General features: G+C 42.2%; 1 protein-coding gene across 1 annotated transcript in view; it reads left to right on the forward strand.

Moving 5' to 3' along the window:
* SPTBN5 (spectrin beta, non-erythrocytic 5) overlaps window positions 1–18193 on the forward strand; it is a 113121-nt gene that overhangs the window by 59201 nt on the left and 35727 nt on the right. The window contains exons 35-43 of the mRNA XM_063118453.1: window positions 2192–2296; window positions 3336–3521; window positions 5164–5319; window positions 7244–7435; window positions 9243–9335; window positions 12876–12994; window positions 14110–14224; window positions 14974–15087; window positions 17114–17238. Coding sequence (XP_062974523.1) covers window positions 2192–2296; window positions 3336–3521; window positions 5164–5319; window positions 7244–7435; window positions 9243–9335; window positions 12876–12994; window positions 14110–14224; window positions 14974–15087; window positions 17114–17238 — 1205 coding nt within the window. The remainder of the gene's footprint in view (window positions 1–2191; window positions 2297–3335; window positions 3522–5163; window positions 5320–7243; window positions 7436–9242; window positions 9336–12875; window positions 12995–14109; window positions 14225–14973; window positions 15088–17113; window positions 17239–18193) is intronic.

Raw genomic sequence — 18193 nt, forward strand, 5'->3', positions numbered from 1 at the left:
ATACAAGCTTTAGCTTTGGTAGGCTTTGGACCTTAAAACCCTAGATACGCTGTGCTGGCTCAGAACAGCTCCTATGGCTAATAGCCACCCTGAAATGTTTCAAAAACCTTTCTTCTCATCCTTTGTCCATCATGTAATAACAGTACTTTGTTTGCTTCTGAAAAGAACATTTTGAAGTGTCATTTGATTCCTCTTACTTTTTGCTTGGCCTTATGAATAAGGCCCAAAAGAAGTGTAGGGAGTAGTTTAATGCACTTAGGCAAAGGGTTCAGTTCCCAAAGCCTGGTCTGAAGGCATATGGGGCAGCCACCTTGCTGAAGCTCAGCAGGTCTGCGTCTGGTCAAGGCTGGGAGGGGAGACCACCTGGCAACCACATGTGGCCACCTTGAGTTATATAATGAAGGAAAGGTGGGATATAAATGTAAATAAGAGAAATACACTAGGGTGGGACATCAGCCTGCACACTGTCTTGCTTTAACTGGCTTTTACTGTTTTAAAAATTCATATTGGTTTTAAATATTAATGATTTAATTTGTTTTAGAACTGTATATTTATTCTATTTTATATGTATGATTTTATCTGTTCACTGCCCTGAGATCCTTGTGATATAGGGTGGGCTATAAATGTTTTAAATAAATAAATAAATAAATCTTCGGTCATGATCCCGTGCCTCTGCATTCCACTCATATACACATAGTATCAGATGCAAGATGAGACTTGACATTGCCAGAATGCTGTGCTTTATGACATTAGTTAGTTTTCATGGGAAATGCTTCAGAAATAAAGGTGTTGGTGACAGCATGCCTTGGTGTGTGTGTTTTTAAACCCTAAGCCTTTGTTGGTGTGTTTGGAATATGCCAGCGGCACACGTCTTTTGCCATAGCCAGGTAGAGACAGGTATGCAACACACATGGATGCAGGGAGAAGTACTTGCACTGCCCCAGTGCTCTGCACATTGATACAACTTTCTTCAGAATACTTATAAGGTGCTCAAGCCTGTATGCACTTAGGCCAGGGGTTCAAAAACTCAAGGCCGGGACAAAATCTGGGCCCTGAGGGTGTCTCAATCCAGTTCTTTGGGGTTCCCCAGAAAGCCCCATTCCCTTTTCCCAACCACCAATCATTTGGTGATCTCTGGCTTTTGCACATTTTTTCTCCTAGTCTAAAAGGTTGAATTGCTTCTCCTAAGGCTTAGTAACTGGCAGTAGGAGCTAGAGGTGGGAGAAGTCACCCCCTGTACGACTCGTTGGACACTTGCCCTGTCACCATCTTCCACCACCACTCATCAGGCTGCACAACCTTCTTTTGAGTCCTGGCCCAGCCCGATGAGTGCTTGGCAACTGTCCACCCTCGCTGCCGAAATTGCCACTGTGTCAATGGCAATAATAGGATCAAGCTGAAGTTTTTCCTGTTACTGAATGCAGCTTAGTAAAAAAAAAAAACACCAAAAAAATCCAATATACATTTAATTAATGCTGGCAAAATCTATTACTGCAGACCTACACAACCTGTGGCCTATATCAAGCCAAATCCAGCCTGTTGGCCAGATATAATAACCTGCCAAGAAATCAATAAATACTTGTTTATATTGCCTCCCGATAGGCATGCAAAGCAGTAAAGCTTGCTAAGATCTGCCAGGTCACTCGCAATACGTTGCTGATGGACTGTGTTCAGTGAGGTGCAGTGGAGGCTGGTGGAGCCCAGCACCTTGGACAGCTCTTTTAGAGTTCTGGCTGGTTCTGACTGAAACCCAGAGCATATCCACAGCCTCACTGAACTCAGACCCACCAGCCTCGACTGGTTAGGTGGTTCATAAGCCACAGAGGACAGTATTACTATTGAAAAACAAAGAAACTTCAAAACCAGCCATTAGCTCTTTTGTATCAATGTAATTGTAATTGTGGTAAAGCTGAACCATGCAGTGTATGCCTTTCTGTTAATACATATCTCTGCCTTCCATTTTGAATAAAGTATTCTTTTAAACAAAAATATTTCTCAGATGTCCTTACCCTATCGAGGGGTCAGTCTAGATATTCAAACTAACAACAGATCCTTAGAAAATATATCCTCTGAGAGTGCTAAAATCATTTGAACATCTACTTACTCACATTCAATAAAGTAACAAATATGGCCCAATAACCCCATGATCTCTATATCAATCCTGAACAGAAGTGATTCCCATTTTTCATAGATGTGTTTGAAAAGCAGTGACTTTGGGAGGACCGTGGATGAGGTGGTGCAGCAGATCAAGAAACACGAGGCTTTTGAGAAGCTGCTGGTCTCCCAGGATGAAAAGGTAACTAAAATTTTATATCAAGTATAGATGAAGTTGCTTATGTTCCTGAGCAAATAATAGTCTCATTCTCAAGGACTAGTACTATATATGATTGAGCCAGCTGAGTTCAGTAAAAGAAGTGCTGTGATAAACACATGAAATCAGTCAGAAAGCATGGGTACAGCACTGCCCTGTAACCCAGGAGGGCTCATTCACACAACCATATTAGGGGGAGTTGTTTTTCGTTGCATGCAGGAGTTCCTCCTCAGGCAAAATATCTGAGGAATTTTGAATTAAGACGAGAGTTTTTCTGTGAGAATTTATTTTCTTTAGGAGAGTGTGCAACATATTCCTACGCTGACATCAGATTTCACCTAAAGTAAGATTGAAGCAGATTTGGAGGTTTACTCTTAAACAAAATATCCAAAGAATTTGGGGAGAAAGACAAAATAATGCTGATAGGATGAGTGCAAAAACTCTCTGATCTTATAACCCTGGTATGCCAAAATACATAGTTCCTAGTTTTTACTGGCAGAGCATCCAGGATAGCTAGAAGGAATGGGCGAGTTTAGACTTCCAGAGTTTCTGATTCCCTCAGATCTCTTCAGGTTGAACTCACAGTTCTAAATATCATCTTTACATTTTCTTCCACTTGATAAAGGAGTATTTTATTTGCAGAACTCTTGATTATGTATATCAAAGGGGGTCTCTACATTAAGGGAGGGGAAACTGCACCCTTTTTCATCTGGAGTCTTTCCGCATTTGCAACTGCGACCACATGGTTTTGAATTGAAAACTTCCCCTCTTGGCAATGCTATTCTGTTAAATGAAATAGCACCATCTAGTGGTGGAATTATAGCTTTCCACACTAGGGAAAACCCGCACTAATTTAAAAGTGAGATTACTGGGGGAAAGCAGAGGAGACATCCTGCAGGCTGAGGGTGTCATGTGAAGGACCCACAAACGTCTGTGAGTGGCTAATCATGAGCATGCAATACATTGCTCATATAGAAAAGCTCAAAGAGACACCATTTTGATTTCAGTTTTGTTTTCTTCTCAGGAATTGTCTCTTCGGGAACAGGCAAAAGAGCTGCAACAGAACAGTGAGCTGGAAGGGAGGCAGATCCAGCACAAATTTAATACCACGTTAGAGAAAAGAAGAGGCGTCAAAGATCTCTCACAAAGCAGGAAAGAAAAATTGGAGATCACTCTCCTGCTGGCTCTGTTCTACCAGAATCTAGCAGAGGTGAGAATGAGTTCTCTCCCAGTGGGGAAGAGTTTAGAGAGGGGACAATCCCTTTCCCTTTAGAATTAGCCAGAGGTTGCTGCTTTTCTTTTGGGCAGTCTGTCTTGATTAACTGGCACAAAGTGTATGGCTGCAAAATGTGCCAGCATGCAAGCTACCAAAATAAATACCGCATTAAACATGCACTCAGACACTCATACCAGGACTCCATGTTATATTTGGATGGTTTTCCAGAGGCTAGGCAGCCCAGTCCTATTAATATTTTATTCATGGTGTAATACAAATACAATAAAATGGTACACTTTAGATGTTGCAGGACCACTTCAAGAGCAACTTTTTGTGGATTCGTCCCTTCATGTTCATGTAACATTTAAAGAGGGTGGGCAGACTTCAGGTTTGAAGAATCTATTTTGTTTTTTACCGGAATCCCAAAAGCCATCACTAAGTGCCTGGTACAACAGACATATACAAGAATGCTGAGACCAGGAACTTGTTTTGAGTACCAGATCTGAATGGATCTCACAGTCTCCTTCCACAGTCCCGGTTAGCTCAAGCTTCCTTCGGTTTAAAAGTATAATTTAGGGGGAGTCATATAGTCATAGAACAATAGAGTTGGAAGGGGCCTATAAGGCCATCGAGTTCAACCCCCTGCTCAATGCAGGAATATACCTTAAAGCATCCCTGACTGTCATTTTGTTGTTATTATAGGTTCCATTCAGAAGACACCTTAAACCATGGCTTTAACCACAGTGAATAAAGCAAAAAGCCTTATTCACCATGGTTAAAGCCGTGGTTTAAGGTGTCTTCTGAACACAGCCTGGCTTTCTGGCTTAACCACCATGGTTAAAGCCATGGTTTAAGGTGTCTTCTGAATGGGCCCATGTTTAAGCTACTGTGAGCCAGAAAGACTTGCTAATCTACTACAAATCACCCAGTGATCAACGAGTAGATCCAGATCTACCTTCTGCCCATCCCTATCCTAAAGAGAAACAGCTATGTAGGCAAAGCCAGCTGTGTGGGTCCTGATGTTACCAGAATTGGCAGACATCTGGGATTGGGGAATACAATTCGATTGTTGGGATCTGTGATATTGGCCCCCTCCACATGATTATAGCCCTTTAAACAAAATGTGGAAGACTGAAGACAATTTCACAGCAGTCTGCATGTAGCTGCCATATTTTCTGAGGGAACAGAACACTCTGTATGGAGTTGTTGTTTCAGTACTCCTGAAAGCTCATTCTTAAAGTATCTGTATTTTTGCCAGTAGACCTATGGACCAATTCATAATTTATTTGTTTGTTTGTTTGTTTTTGTTGTGATGAAGTTAAATCTCCTCAAGGTGTTTTTATCACATCAGTTTCAAGCAGTGAACATCCCATTTAAATGTGCTCTCAGTTTATCAGAACAACAATGTGAACCCAAGTTTTCATTGGTTTACTCTACCATGGTAAATACCAGCTCCCAGAATATGCAAGCAGACATTAACTTTGTCAATAACTCTGTCCTTCAACCATGTACTGATCCATGGGAAAACATTGTTTTGGACTAGGGTTTGTCTGGCTTAAGAGGGGAGGATGTCTGTGTTCCACAGAGGGTAGTGGCAATATGCACAATGCTAACCATGCCAATTCTTCGGTGGCAGGCAGGGAGCTGGATTGATGAGCGAATGCAAAAGCTGGAGGACCCTTCTTTTCAGAATCTGAGCAACCTGCGTGACAAAATGAAGCTTCTGCAGAAGCATCAAGCCTTTGAGGCGGAGATTCTGGCTCATGAGGATCTAATCGCAACTGTTAACATGGTAAGTGTTGAATGCATGTGCTGCCATCTTTACTTTTCCTACAAGGTGGTTCTACAGGCATGAGGTCAAATGATGGAAGGGCTTTAAAATGAAAGTCACCAGTGGGTCAGTTCTTCAGGTCATTGTCTCCGAGAGAATAACTATTTGTGCCCATGCACCGGGAAGGTTGGTTATATCCTTTGTGGGTGAATGGTGGAAATTGCTATTGGAGAAATCCAGAAACTGAGAGGATTATTTAGTAAAGATGCCTCTTGTTAGAAAGGCAATTAGCAGAGAGAAAAATAAAAGGCAAAACAGAATGAGCATTTACCAGTCCCATTCTATTATCTTAGAATAATAAAAAGAGACCAACTCTTCTTTAGTGAAGAAAAAAAAACAGTTTTGCTCTCAAATATTCTTGCATATACAATGTAGGTACAATATAGAGTTTCAAAAGAGTTTGTTCAGTCCATTTTGTGTTCCTTTACACTGGCAGGCGTCAGCCAGAGCAAATACATGTCCAGCAATGATGGAAGTTAGAGGGGGCGGGGGAAAGAAGGAGAGGGGCAAAAGGAAGAAATCACAGGAACCACATTGTAGGCTACAGAGATTGTAGGCTATAGAAATCCTATGGATAGCTGTGGTCAAAATTCCCATGGTTTAACTCACTGTAACACTGCCCCCATTCTAGTGACTTGCAGACGACATTGCAAAATGACCTGAGAGAGGGCTAGCTGAGTTGTGCCCCCACCCATGACCTGAATAGCCTAGGTTGGGTAAAACAAGGTGAACCTAAAGGAGTTCCCATTCCTGCCAATGAGCACACACATATACCCAGTGGGCCTGTTCAGACGACATGCTAAGCCATGGTTAGGCTGATAACCCTTTTGCAGCAAATGGTTACTGAGCATGTTTATTATTTATTTATTTATTTATATAGCGCCATCAGTGTACATGGTACTATGTAGCCACCATGGTTAGGAATGGTTCACATGACACGTTAAGTCAGGGTTCACACAACACGCTAAGCCATAAAGTTTAGCTCACAATGCTTAACCACCGTGGGTTAGCGTGTCATCTGAACAGGGTCAGCATCTAAGAGGCAACTCAGGGGGGGGAAACTTTTTACCTGAAGCATTAGGCTGCTCATGAAGCATTTGGCTGCTCATTAACACAGCTTACTTTATTTTACCACCCCTGAAGCCACACTCACCGACCCTGAAAGCTGACCCATTAGAAGGACATTTCAACCAGAGTTAAGTGCGACCAAACTCAAAGCACAAACAGCCCTGACAACACAGAAAGGCTGGGTAAATTGGGGGCAGGTGGAAATTATTACCATGACTAATTTGGGTCATAGGGGGAAATTCATAGAATCATAGAGTTGGAGAGGACCTTGTAGGCCATATAGGCCCCAGGAAGCACCCAGCTAAACCCACACTGCAATTCCTGAGGAGTCTCAGTGCACATCAAGCAAACCAAGAACTGCTGAAGGAGGCAGAGCACATAGCCTTAAATAGCTGGCTTGCCCACCTCCCTTTGGCTATCCTCCGAAAGGCAGGCAACATTACAAATCCACAACCTTCCTACTCACTTCTCCTTTTGTGAGTAGCTGCCTGCTAAGTTGCTCCCACCATCCACTCATGATGAGTTTTCCCCACCCTACCCCTACCCCACAATCCCAGTGTGGGTCAGGACCCCCACAGCTGGTAGTAAATGTGGTCATACATTTGAGGTATTATCTAGTTCAGGGATAAGCAACTTGTGGCCTTCCAGATTATGTTGGACTGCAGCTAGGGCTGATGGGAGTTGCAGTACAAATAGACCCGGATGGCCACAAATTGTCCACCCCGATCTAGTTTGTCCCCATCTCCCAGAGTTGGGTTTCCTTACATATAGGAAAATACCACATCAGTCTTAATTTTTCCTTCCTTATTATATGAAGAGAGGAGAAACCCTATTATGCCAGAATCATCCTAAATCAGGGGAGATCCATCGTAAGACTCACTTTCTTCAAGAACGGTGGGAGACACTGAAAAGGGCAGTTGCAGCTCGTGGAAAGATGCTTGAAGACAGCAGGGATTTCTTGGAATTTCTGCAAAAAGTGGACCATGCAGAGGCCTGGATCAGAGACAAGGTTAGTAAACTTCAATGGTTCATTGCAGAACAGAATTGCTATTCAGAAAACATATTCTTAGTCACCAGTATTTGAAAATGCTAATATTAAACAGAAAACTTGCATTTTTGGCTTAAAGTCCATTGCCAGGGTCCCAATCCAGACCCCAAACTGTGCCTGCTATTTGCTTTTCAAAAGCTGTTCATTCAATTCCTAATTCCCTGAATGGCCTCCCATCTAGTTTGGCCCTTACTTTGTTTTGCATTCTTGTTTAAACCAATAAATCCAGAATTTATAGCGAGTAAGTCGCCCAGCTGTTTTGCAAGTTTCTCTGACACTTGAACCACAACCGACAAGGCTGGGCCCTCGGCGCTATGAACAGACCTCGTTCTAAATCTCCTGCAGTCAATGACAAGCAAAAATGATTGCAGGATGTGTTAGGTTTGATATACATGAAGGGCTTCATCCCACGTACCCGTTTCCCTCGAATTATCCCCATAGCGTAAAGCTGTCGTTGTTGTTAGCTAAATCACACCCCGGGCGGCAGTGCTCCTAAGGGGGAATCCGCACGTCGTTCTCAGGCCGCTTCTAAGCGACCCCAGTGCGGCCCCAAAGCGATAATGTAACTTACCTGGAGAAGAGCCGAGGAAGAGACGTCCTTGCCGCCGCTGCCGCTGCCCAACTCCCTCCTCGCCGGCCGGTGAGGAGAGCTCGGGGGAAGAAGGCGGGGTGGAGAGCTCTCCACTCCACCTTCTTCCCCCGAGCTCTCCTCGCCGGCCGGCGGTGGCAAGGACGTCTCTTCCTCGGCTCTTCTCCAGGTAAGTTACATTATCGCTTTGGGGCCGCACTGGGGTCGCTTAGAAGCGGCCTGAGAACGACGTGCGGTTTCCCCCATAGATCCTTTGCATACCAGGAAAGGGTTTAAGGGAGATAAATGTAAAAAAATCATAAAAAAACCAACGGATGACCCAATCTGATTCAAATTTGGTATACTTAAAGCCCTCCTTAATATCTATTACTGTGCTAATTTTGATGTCTTTATCTTTAAAACTTACGCAGATGTAAGCATTTGTTTAATTTGTACTTTAAAAGTCAAATCATCCTCCTGCTCCCCCAGTGACCGCTTGGAGAACAACAAAAGATTCACTCCTAAAGAGGTAGCAAAATAGGTTGGTTCTTTTATATACAGCATGAAGCACAATTAAAGCAGGATGCATGGGAATACTTCATAGGCCGGATCTACACTACTGCTTTAAAGCGCTTTATAACTGTTAAAAAGCGCTTTTTTTAACAGTTATAAAAAAGCTGTTAAAAAAGCTTTAAAGCGCTATAAAACTTTAAAGCGCTATAAAACTGTTATAAAGCGCTTTAAAGCAATAGTGTAGATCCGGCCATAGTCAAAGCAGATTATAAACTGGAAAACTTCGGAGTCCTTTGCACACAATTCGCAGTGATTGCACAGCATAACCCCGGTGTGATGAAGCTACAAGAAATGCCTTGATAGTGTTACAGCCCTTCATTTGGCCCTGATCCAATAAGACTCCAATGGTTTCCTTTTTAAATACTGGCAATTTAATTGTTAACCCTGGTGTATGGTTTTGCAGCAAGCAACGAGTTCTGCAAATATTGTTGCTGGGACAGTTCATAAGGCAACACTCTGCAATGAAGTGAGGCGTGATGTTTTAAAAGTCAGGTCGCCATTCTTTAAATGCTATTGAACTCCAGAGGGCAGGGTGGGGAAAGGCCCAGGTAAGTAATGAGGGACAGGCTTTGTTGACCTTCTGGACGTGCCGTGCTCATGACAATTCTACCGTTTGCCTTTCCCCAGGAAGTCATGATTCATATTGGTGATGTGGGAAATGACTACGAGCACTGCCTGCAGCTCATGAAGAAACTGAATGAGTTCCGAGGAACATCGGGGGTAAGAGACGCGTTTCCAGACCTAAGCTTTGATAGCGTGATCATATCTAGCTTTTCAGCCCAGATCAATTTGGCTGCTGAGAGTGTAGCTTAGTATGACATTAGAATTGTTGGCTCGCTGACGTCCGTCGAAGTATTTGTTGCCTGTATTTGATGCATGGCGATACACCAGTGTTTCCCATAGTAAATAACATAAAATATGGATGGCGTACAATTATAAACATGCATCTTGTAAACAACCACCAAATAAGGCTTCTAAGCTGCATGTACATGATATATAGACACCTGTATATCATGCACCCTTCAGGTGTTTTCTACATGTTTGCACACGTGTACAAAGTGCACTATAAAGTTCAGGCTCTGATGAACTAAAAACCTGTTTATAACCTTTTCATGCCCAATTTAGCAATTGTAGACTGATTTAACAGTGGCAAAACCCTTTCATCTTTTAAAAGTTTGATAATCTTCTTTAATAAATATAATTAATTAAATTGAATGTAATATAATCAAGGTAATATAATATGGCTCTGGGGAGATCCACTTTCAAAACAATATAAGCATTTAGGAAAATATAGTAACACTTTGGGGGAAGGCAGCATGACATGACAGCTGCTTGTTTCATCTTTCTCTGCTGTGACCTCTCCGGTTCTTCCTGTGTGATGGTGAGTCATCACAGCAGGCTTGCCGTGTAGCTCCATGGGGCTTTGCTGACTTGGGCACTGAAATGTGTGGAGCCCTTGCGACCTGCCGCTGTTTGATGATTGTGGCACATTAGCTACTTAATTCAGTTTTGTTTGTGTCGCAGTCTTTCCGACGTGTAACATTGCCTGGAACATTCCCAGTGTGCTCATTTTGGCAGAAGCAAGAAAGATTCATAAAGGGCAGCATCTATTTTCTGGCAAGCTGCATGTGGAAACATATGGGCAATTTGAAGCTAGACATGTCTGTTGGCATTTTCCTTCTTTGCAGCTTCCCTCAGCTTTCCCTCTGTTTTCTTTCTATCATTGCACATTTTGGTCTCGGCCTCTTACCCCTACTGGTGAAAGAAAAGTCTGTATTGTGTACATAACAACCCTGAAAAACCTGAGAACTTGGGGGAGGGGGAAGGTTTTTCTTTCACAGTGCTTCCTTCTTCTCCAAAATATATGAGTGAAAATGCATCTGACAGTTCTGGGCAGACTGCCAAAATGGTCCCATTTCAACTACAGGAAATCAGCCAAGCTAGACCAGGCAAGGCAAAAAAATTCTCGGTCCAAGATGTGCTCAACGAAAAACTTAATGATTACAGAACACTGATAAAGGCTATGGCATGCAGGGATAATATAATGCATGGATAAGGGTGGAAATCGTATTTTCTCGGTGTTGTAGTCTAGCACCAGGTTGGGGAAAGTGGCCCTACAATTACTTCCTCCAAGTAATTGAAGGGAGACCTGGTTAAAGGAAAATGGCTTGCTGAATAGGTGTGTGTGTGTAATTGTATTATATAATATAGAAACACCATAATTATACCACACAACATTCAGCACACCCACCCTTTTCAACTATCTATCCCTTTGAATACAATGCAGCTGAGATGCTACAAATTAACGGGCATACTATTTATTTGTAACTGAGCTCAAGGTCAATTGTGGGCCCACTCCTGCACAACTACATTCTCCTTCTTGTGCCTTCGTCCACCCCATACTGCCATCACTATCCATTCCAGTCTCTGTATGCTGCTTGTTACACCCCATAGTTTGCTGCAGATATTATTATTTTACTCATTTGATACTTGATTTAGCTGCCGAATATGAAATATGAGCCTAGCCTAGCACATGCAGTTCCTCCCTATTTTCTGTCAGGCTAGAGCACCCAGAGGGTCAGAGAGGGAGCATGTGCGCTGGGAAAAAAATACCAGCCTACACCATCTTATGGGACTCAGGGTCCTTTGGTTTTCAATATTAACTTGAACATGACACTCTTGGCATTATTGGAGTGTATAAAGTTACTCCTGCATAGCAATGATTTCTCCAGAATGTATTCTCTACAAATTCAACATCAGGCTCTGGCTTAGGAGACTGATCCTTTAATAATTAAGTATTCAGAAGCTTTAAGTTAACATTTCCTGAAAAATGTGGATTATACTTTGTGTAAAATGCTTTGGGTGTTTGCTTTTCAGTTGTGGACTGAAAACTGAGCAGTGTTGTATATGTATAGTAAAGTGCCTAGGGAACCCATACTTCTTTAACCAGACTCCTGGTCTCCCATGGCAGTAACTGCTAAATCCATGATTCATGTTTTCCTGCTCCTGGTCAAAGTCAAAGAATCATAGAATAGTAGCGTTGGAAGGGGACTACAAGGCCATTGAGTCCAACCCCTGCTCAATGCAGGAATCCACCTTAAAGCATCCCTGACAGATGGTTGTCCAGCTGCCTCTTGAAAGCCTCTAGTGTGGGAGAGCCCACCACCTCCCTAGTGGGTTTCATTGTTGTGCTGTACTTTACTGCAAAGTAAATTGTTTGAGCACTGAAATTGAACTATTTTGTGTTTAAAACTATTTACCATTCAGAACTGAATTCTGACCATGATTCAGGAAAGTATGTTCATCACAGTGTGCTCACTCACAATTCCGTGAACCACACACACTGAAGGGGAAATTAACATGTTTTCTTGGCCCATTATTCCTTACTAGCATAACATATATGCCATACCAGTTTGACCAGTAAGAGATGATGGACCAATTTGCCAAAAAAAGGACACGCATTGCCAAAAAAGAGGGTAGCAATTTGCATAATATTTGCATGAAGTAATGTACACGTATATATGCAGATGTGTAATAATACTTAAAGTATAATTATATTTGATATTATATATTAAACTATAATTAATTATAATATAATTAATTTAAATGGAAGTACATTACATTTCACCATACTCTGGAAAACTGTGACCAGGTGACTCATGTACGTGTGCCTATCTGGTCAGTTTGCTGTTTAGGTACTAACTGTTGACGGGCAACAGTTCTTGTGGTTTTGTATCTTTAAATTGGACTTGGAGAAGACAGCCCTTGAATTAGATGACACTTTATAAACATTTGTATCCTACCCTATATTACTAGGATATCAAGGTGGTGTACAGGTAATGTAAAATGATAAATATACACAGCTAAAATATATATATTAAACCATTAGCAAACTAAAACCAGTAGACAAGCCTGAAAGCAATAAGAACAATTAAAACCATGTGCAGCCTTGGAGAATTTTAAAGCATTCAAAGGCTTTAATAAAAAGCCATGTTTTAACTTGGTGCCAAAATGAAGCCAGCATCAGCACCAGTTGGGCCTCCAAGGGGAGAGTGCCACCAAAGAGAAAGGTCCTCCAAAACAGAGGAGTGTCCTGTATAAAGGAGGACACATGGCAACCCTACCCTCTCAAGACAGCTCAGAAGATAAAAACAATACAACAATAAATAATAGAACAATAAATGTCAGGATAATATCAGAATTGGGGGCTTTACTTTGTCAGCTAAAGCAACCTGTTCTTCTTTGATACTGTTCTTATAGGGAGTGACAGTAGATGATGCCCACATCAAAGCCATCAATGCCCTTGCTGTGAGATTGGAGAGAGAGAATAAAGAAGAGATGAAAACGATATACCAGCGGCGAAAGCAGCTCAATGAGAGGTGTGTGTGTGGAAATCTGTTATTACACTCCTCCACCCCAATCTTGAAAGGGGTGGACTTGCAGGGGCCTCAACACTCACTCCCACCTGCCCAAGGATCGTCTTCTGCAAGACAAAAGCCAATTCACTTTTCTCACAGATTCATTTCCTCCTACCCCCTCAGGAATTGTGGAACAAAAAGGTTACCCATTCAACCCAGTGTTTGTGTGTGTGTTTGTGGGAGGGACCTCAATCTCTTTTATTCAGAGTTTTAAGGGTATCCCTAAAGGTAATTTAGACTGACCCCAACACATAACACTATATCGGTGCCTAAATGAAGGAAGAAAATCTCAGTTAAAAAATTGACCAACTTCAGGGCCAGAGAGGGACAGTAGTGCTATTGTATTGATTTATACAAGGCAAAGGCTAACTGTAAATATATGTTTTCTGCATAATCACTCTCTACCATAAACATACACTCATAGAATCACAGGCATGTAAGGTTAGAATGAATGTGATGTTCAGCTACTTCGACCCCCATTGCCCTGTGTCACGATCCTTTGTTTCCACATCTTCCTTCTTGTTTCTGAAATTTTGCATTGGATTTTCAGTTTTCACCAAAGAGTAAGATAATAAAACATATATTATAGCAGAATTAGTAATACTCTAATAGGAGTTGCACAGTACAAAATGTTCCCCAAAAGAAAAATCAACAGAAATATCAGCCTGTATAGCTTTTCCATATACAATTATTCTTTGCTTTTAAATCCAAATTGATCTGATAGGGTATATTACTTTTGGTTTCCTAAATTATAACAAAATTTGCTTTCCTAAAGTATAACGTTCGCTAACATTTCACAACACCTTGCTAACACAGCCCATAAAGTCTTGGCTTTTCCTTTTCCCTGTACTGTCTCTCTTGTCCTAAGCAGCATTCCCCACCCTCTGCCCTTAGCTGAGAGAGGTATATATTCCCCAATACTGAATTATTGAAAACTGCCTTGGTTTGTTCCAAAAAGGCGTTATAGAAAATGCAATGCAATAAATCAACCCAAATGAAGATAAATAAACCCTAACCCTGACTCCATCTTTGGACAGTGTGATCTTCTCCAGTAAAATGTATTGGTTCAATTATAGGTGGAACAATTTCCATGGTGATCTTAAAGCATATTGGAAGAAATTGGAAGGAGCTCTGGAGATCCATGGCTTGATTAGAGAAATTGATGATATCACAGAGAGAATCAGTGAAAAGGTGATGTGCTTTGTTATGGAGTTCCTATTCCCTTTATACCATTGATGAGGTCCCCAAAGTGGACATAATTCCAACAATCCAATCGATGGGGAGGGGGGGAATGAAGGTATGGATTTTTAAAATTGTAACATGTACAAAAGAGACGCTGGGGAGAATGCTTCTTAATGTCATCAAGAAGAGGCAGCTATTGTATTGTTATTAATATTTATTTATATAGCACCATCAATTTTCATGGTGCTGTACAGAACAAAATAAAACAAAACTGTAGTACTTCTCTTCTTTGTGTGTAGTTTAGAGATGTTAATTCAAGTGGGCATAGTGATATTTTTAAGCTTAAAACTGAGGATTAAAACATCTAAAAACTTTTCATCATTTCTTAATCCTAGTAAAAAGGAAAACACTCAAATGACTTTCAGATATTTGTTATTTAAAATGCTGAAATCCAGTTTATCCATCCACCTTGCTGGTGATAAATGGAAAATCTGAAACATGCAGGAAGATGCAACAAGAAATTGTCTTGGATATGAGGGTTTGAAATCTATTTTAATTTTGATGTTTGAATTCCCAAGTTTAGAAAATTTCAAATTTACTTAAACATTGCAAGGTTCTCTTATGGTTTAAACTGGATTGCAGTGTATGTAAAGTGATTCAGAGTTATGTTTAAAATGCACGTATCAAAAGGTTTGAAAAAAAAAGAGGTTGAAAATGTTTTAAGGAACTGAGTTGTGAACTCTCTCCTGTTCCTCAAGAGTGCACTGATGCAAACACTGGATTATGGGAAAGATGTGGAAAGTGTAGAAAACCTAATCCGGAGACATGAAGAAGCTGAGAGAGAAATTGGCATCATTCAATCCAAGATGGAGGTAAGAGGCCAAGAGTAGTTGATACCTGAAATGGGAATGGTAAATACTATGGGAAACATCCACTGGGAATGTTTAATCTATGGGGAACTACGCCGCATAGCTAAAGCAGCGACCCCATTCATGTCATATTGATTACCAGTGAATCATTGCTTTTTGAGGTTTGACTTATGATGTAATATAAATTAAAAATGATTCTGTAGTTGCACAAGATAATAGGGTTGGGGCAGAGAAGATTTCAAAACCAGATAGGCCTTGCAGTTCAATAGACCACAAACCGTGGGGAGGTGATTAGAGGACAGAAATGGTTGTGCCACACAGTTTGTCCTGCACTACTAACCCCCCCCCCCCTCCAAGCTGCCTTCCAGTGCCATGAAGGACATTGAGCACCTCCACATTAAGGGAAATCACATTGTTTACCCAGAGCTTTTGTGCTTCCTGGTTCTTTGGCGCAATTGTTGTGGGTTGAAATACACAGGGGGAGAGGGGCGACAAGGGGGTTGAATTGAATACTTCCCCTCCGTTCAGTTCCATTGAGTTCTATTGAGACAGTGCCATCTAGTGGCAGAAAATATTGCTGTTTCCTAGCTATTACAACTTTAAAAGTGGTCCTTTTTATCCTGGGATTTCTGGAGGATTCAGCGGAAGACATCCTGGTTGTTGTTGATGCCATGAAATCAACCCGAAAATCTCTGTGCGTGTCCAGTCATGAGCGTGCAATAAATTACTCATTTAGAAGAGCCCATTGTCTCACCAGCAGTGTTGAAGTTAGATTCAAGGAGACAGGCTGCACAGGCCTTTGCTGAGACCTTTCTGAGGCCAGCAGAATTGCACACTTTCTGGAGGCCCAGAAAGAGTTCTTTGCTGCCACCACGCACTTGCCTCCCCCCTCCCCCGCCGGTGCCAATCAGGGCCTTTAAATGGGGAGGGAGAGACACGTGATTTCTCCAAGGCTGGGGAAATAGCATATTTTCTCCCTCCACTCTAATAGAGGGGGGAACCCTGCCAATAGGGGCCTTAAATGCCCTGTTAATAAAGCCTTTAAGGCCCCCACCAGGGGGGCTGGAGAGACAAACATGCAATTTCCCCAAGTGCCATTAATGAAGCAGCAGGAAGAACAAATGGCACACCACGACCCGGAAATCAGGATGGATCTGCACCCGAGTGCCCTCGAAGGCACGGGTCCCTCCTAATTCCAGGCAAGTCGGATGTGGGGCCATCCGCTGCCCTCACAGACCCAGGCAGATATTCAATACAGTGCTAGTCACTCATAGCCCTTGATCATACAACAATGGCTCTTATTTTACTTTTAGTCTCCTCATTCATATGTACAGAATATGTTAGTCTTGGAGATATCCTCAATTGCCACGTGGGCACATGTGTTTATGATGCTTTGGCTGCAAACCTCATCACACTTGCTAGGGAGTAAGCCCCAAGGAATATGTTGGGACCTCCTTTCAAGTGAACATTTTCAAATGGTTAGAAACTGCTCACCTGCATCCAGAAATTCCGTATTCCCTTGCATCTATATTAATACTTTCAAAGGGTGATGCAGTTGGTTAGTTTGCAACAGCGAATCGTTTGACACAGACATTTCTGCTGTGACCACTGTACCTGCTGTTACTGTACAGACAATTCAAAATGTAGCCAAACCAGAACACCTGTTTCCACGCTCGTACTAATAAAAGGACTTTGGAACTCTCTCCTGGGATCTTTGTTTTGTCCCCTCCGCTTTGTTTTTTGCTATGTTGTTAAAAAAAAACTTTTGCTGTTCCAGAGGGAGTTAGTTTTGTTTAATTATATTCCTGCTGGTTTATTTTGTGGTTTTTCTCTGTTGCTGTGGACACTTTTATTACTGAGATCATTTTTATCGTCTTTGTCTGTGCGCTGTGTATTTTAATTCCATTTTGTTGGCCATTTTTTTATTTTCATTGTGAACAGATCAGCAGGATATGCATGTTTTAAATTAAAAGAGTACATTTAAAAGGAACAATGCAATGGCTATATAAAGTGCATATGCTTCTTTTAGTCACTGGAGCTGGAGTCATTCCCTCTTTGCAAAAGGAATCCATCCCCCCTAAGCGAGAAATTGACTACAAAGCAAAAGGAAATGAAAAACTATTGGCTGCGTCTCCAGGGCCAGGCCAAGCAAAGGTAAAAATGCTTACAGGGACTGCCATCTTGAATCTGTAGATTCAGACCACCGTTTTGTTTACCCTCTCTTCTCCCCCACCTCCAGCCCTGAGTCAAGTAGCGATGCTGTGCACTGGACTTAGCTGGAAGCTTTTTCAGGCCTCTCCTTCCCATCCCAATCCACATCCCAGCAAGGCCTTATCAGTCAGTCACCACGGAGGCAAATTCATACAGGTTTCTTTAGTCCTTGAATTGGGATGGAACATTTTTTTGTCACTGAGAGAATGCTCTGCTCTACTCAGTGCTGCAAAATCTCCTCTCGTAGGTTCACATTGTGCTCACTCTCCCCTATTGTGCATTCAATTCCCCCCCCCCCAACGCCTCGAGTCCCTGCGGGCTGCACCACTGCAGCTAATCAGTCACATTGATCTTTGCATCAGGTTCTTTCCCCAACAGAGCTAATTGGCTGATTGCTCTTGTGTTCTTGTCCCTCCACCTACCCGCCTATCTTATAGCTGGTGAGTGACAGGTCTCCGGACTCCCCATCCCAGACACCTTCTCCAGTAGTCCAGTTAACAGCAGCTAGTGCACTGCTAAAGCAACAGTGCTAATCTAGTGAGCCCCTGTTGAGAGTGAGCAGCTACTGCAGAAAGAGCGGGGGGGGGGGGAGGTTTAAGCAAATTTTCCAACTGCACAAATACCCTGTCAAACACCTGACCCTCACCCGCACCCAAGCCAAACACATTATTTCTCTTTCACGACTAGACAGACTATCACCAACACTAGTAGCATCTTAAACTTAAAGACAAATTGACAGGGCCATATGGATACCCAGGAAGGACAACAGACCAAGAAAAATACACCATGGGTTGTCACCTAGAGCCCCCAATTGAAACCACTGCAACGGATCATCAGTGAACTCCAACCCATCATCAGCACAGACACTTCTCTCTCACAGGCCTTGGGAGGCAGACCA

Source organism: Elgaria multicarinata, chromosome 2, assembly GCF_023053635.1.
Source record: "Elgaria multicarinata webbii isolate HBS135686 ecotype San Diego chromosome 2, rElgMul1.1.pri, whole genome shotgun sequence".
Taxonomy (NCBI): Eukaryota; Metazoa; Chordata; class Lepidosauria; order Squamata; family Anguidae; genus Elgaria; species Elgaria multicarinata.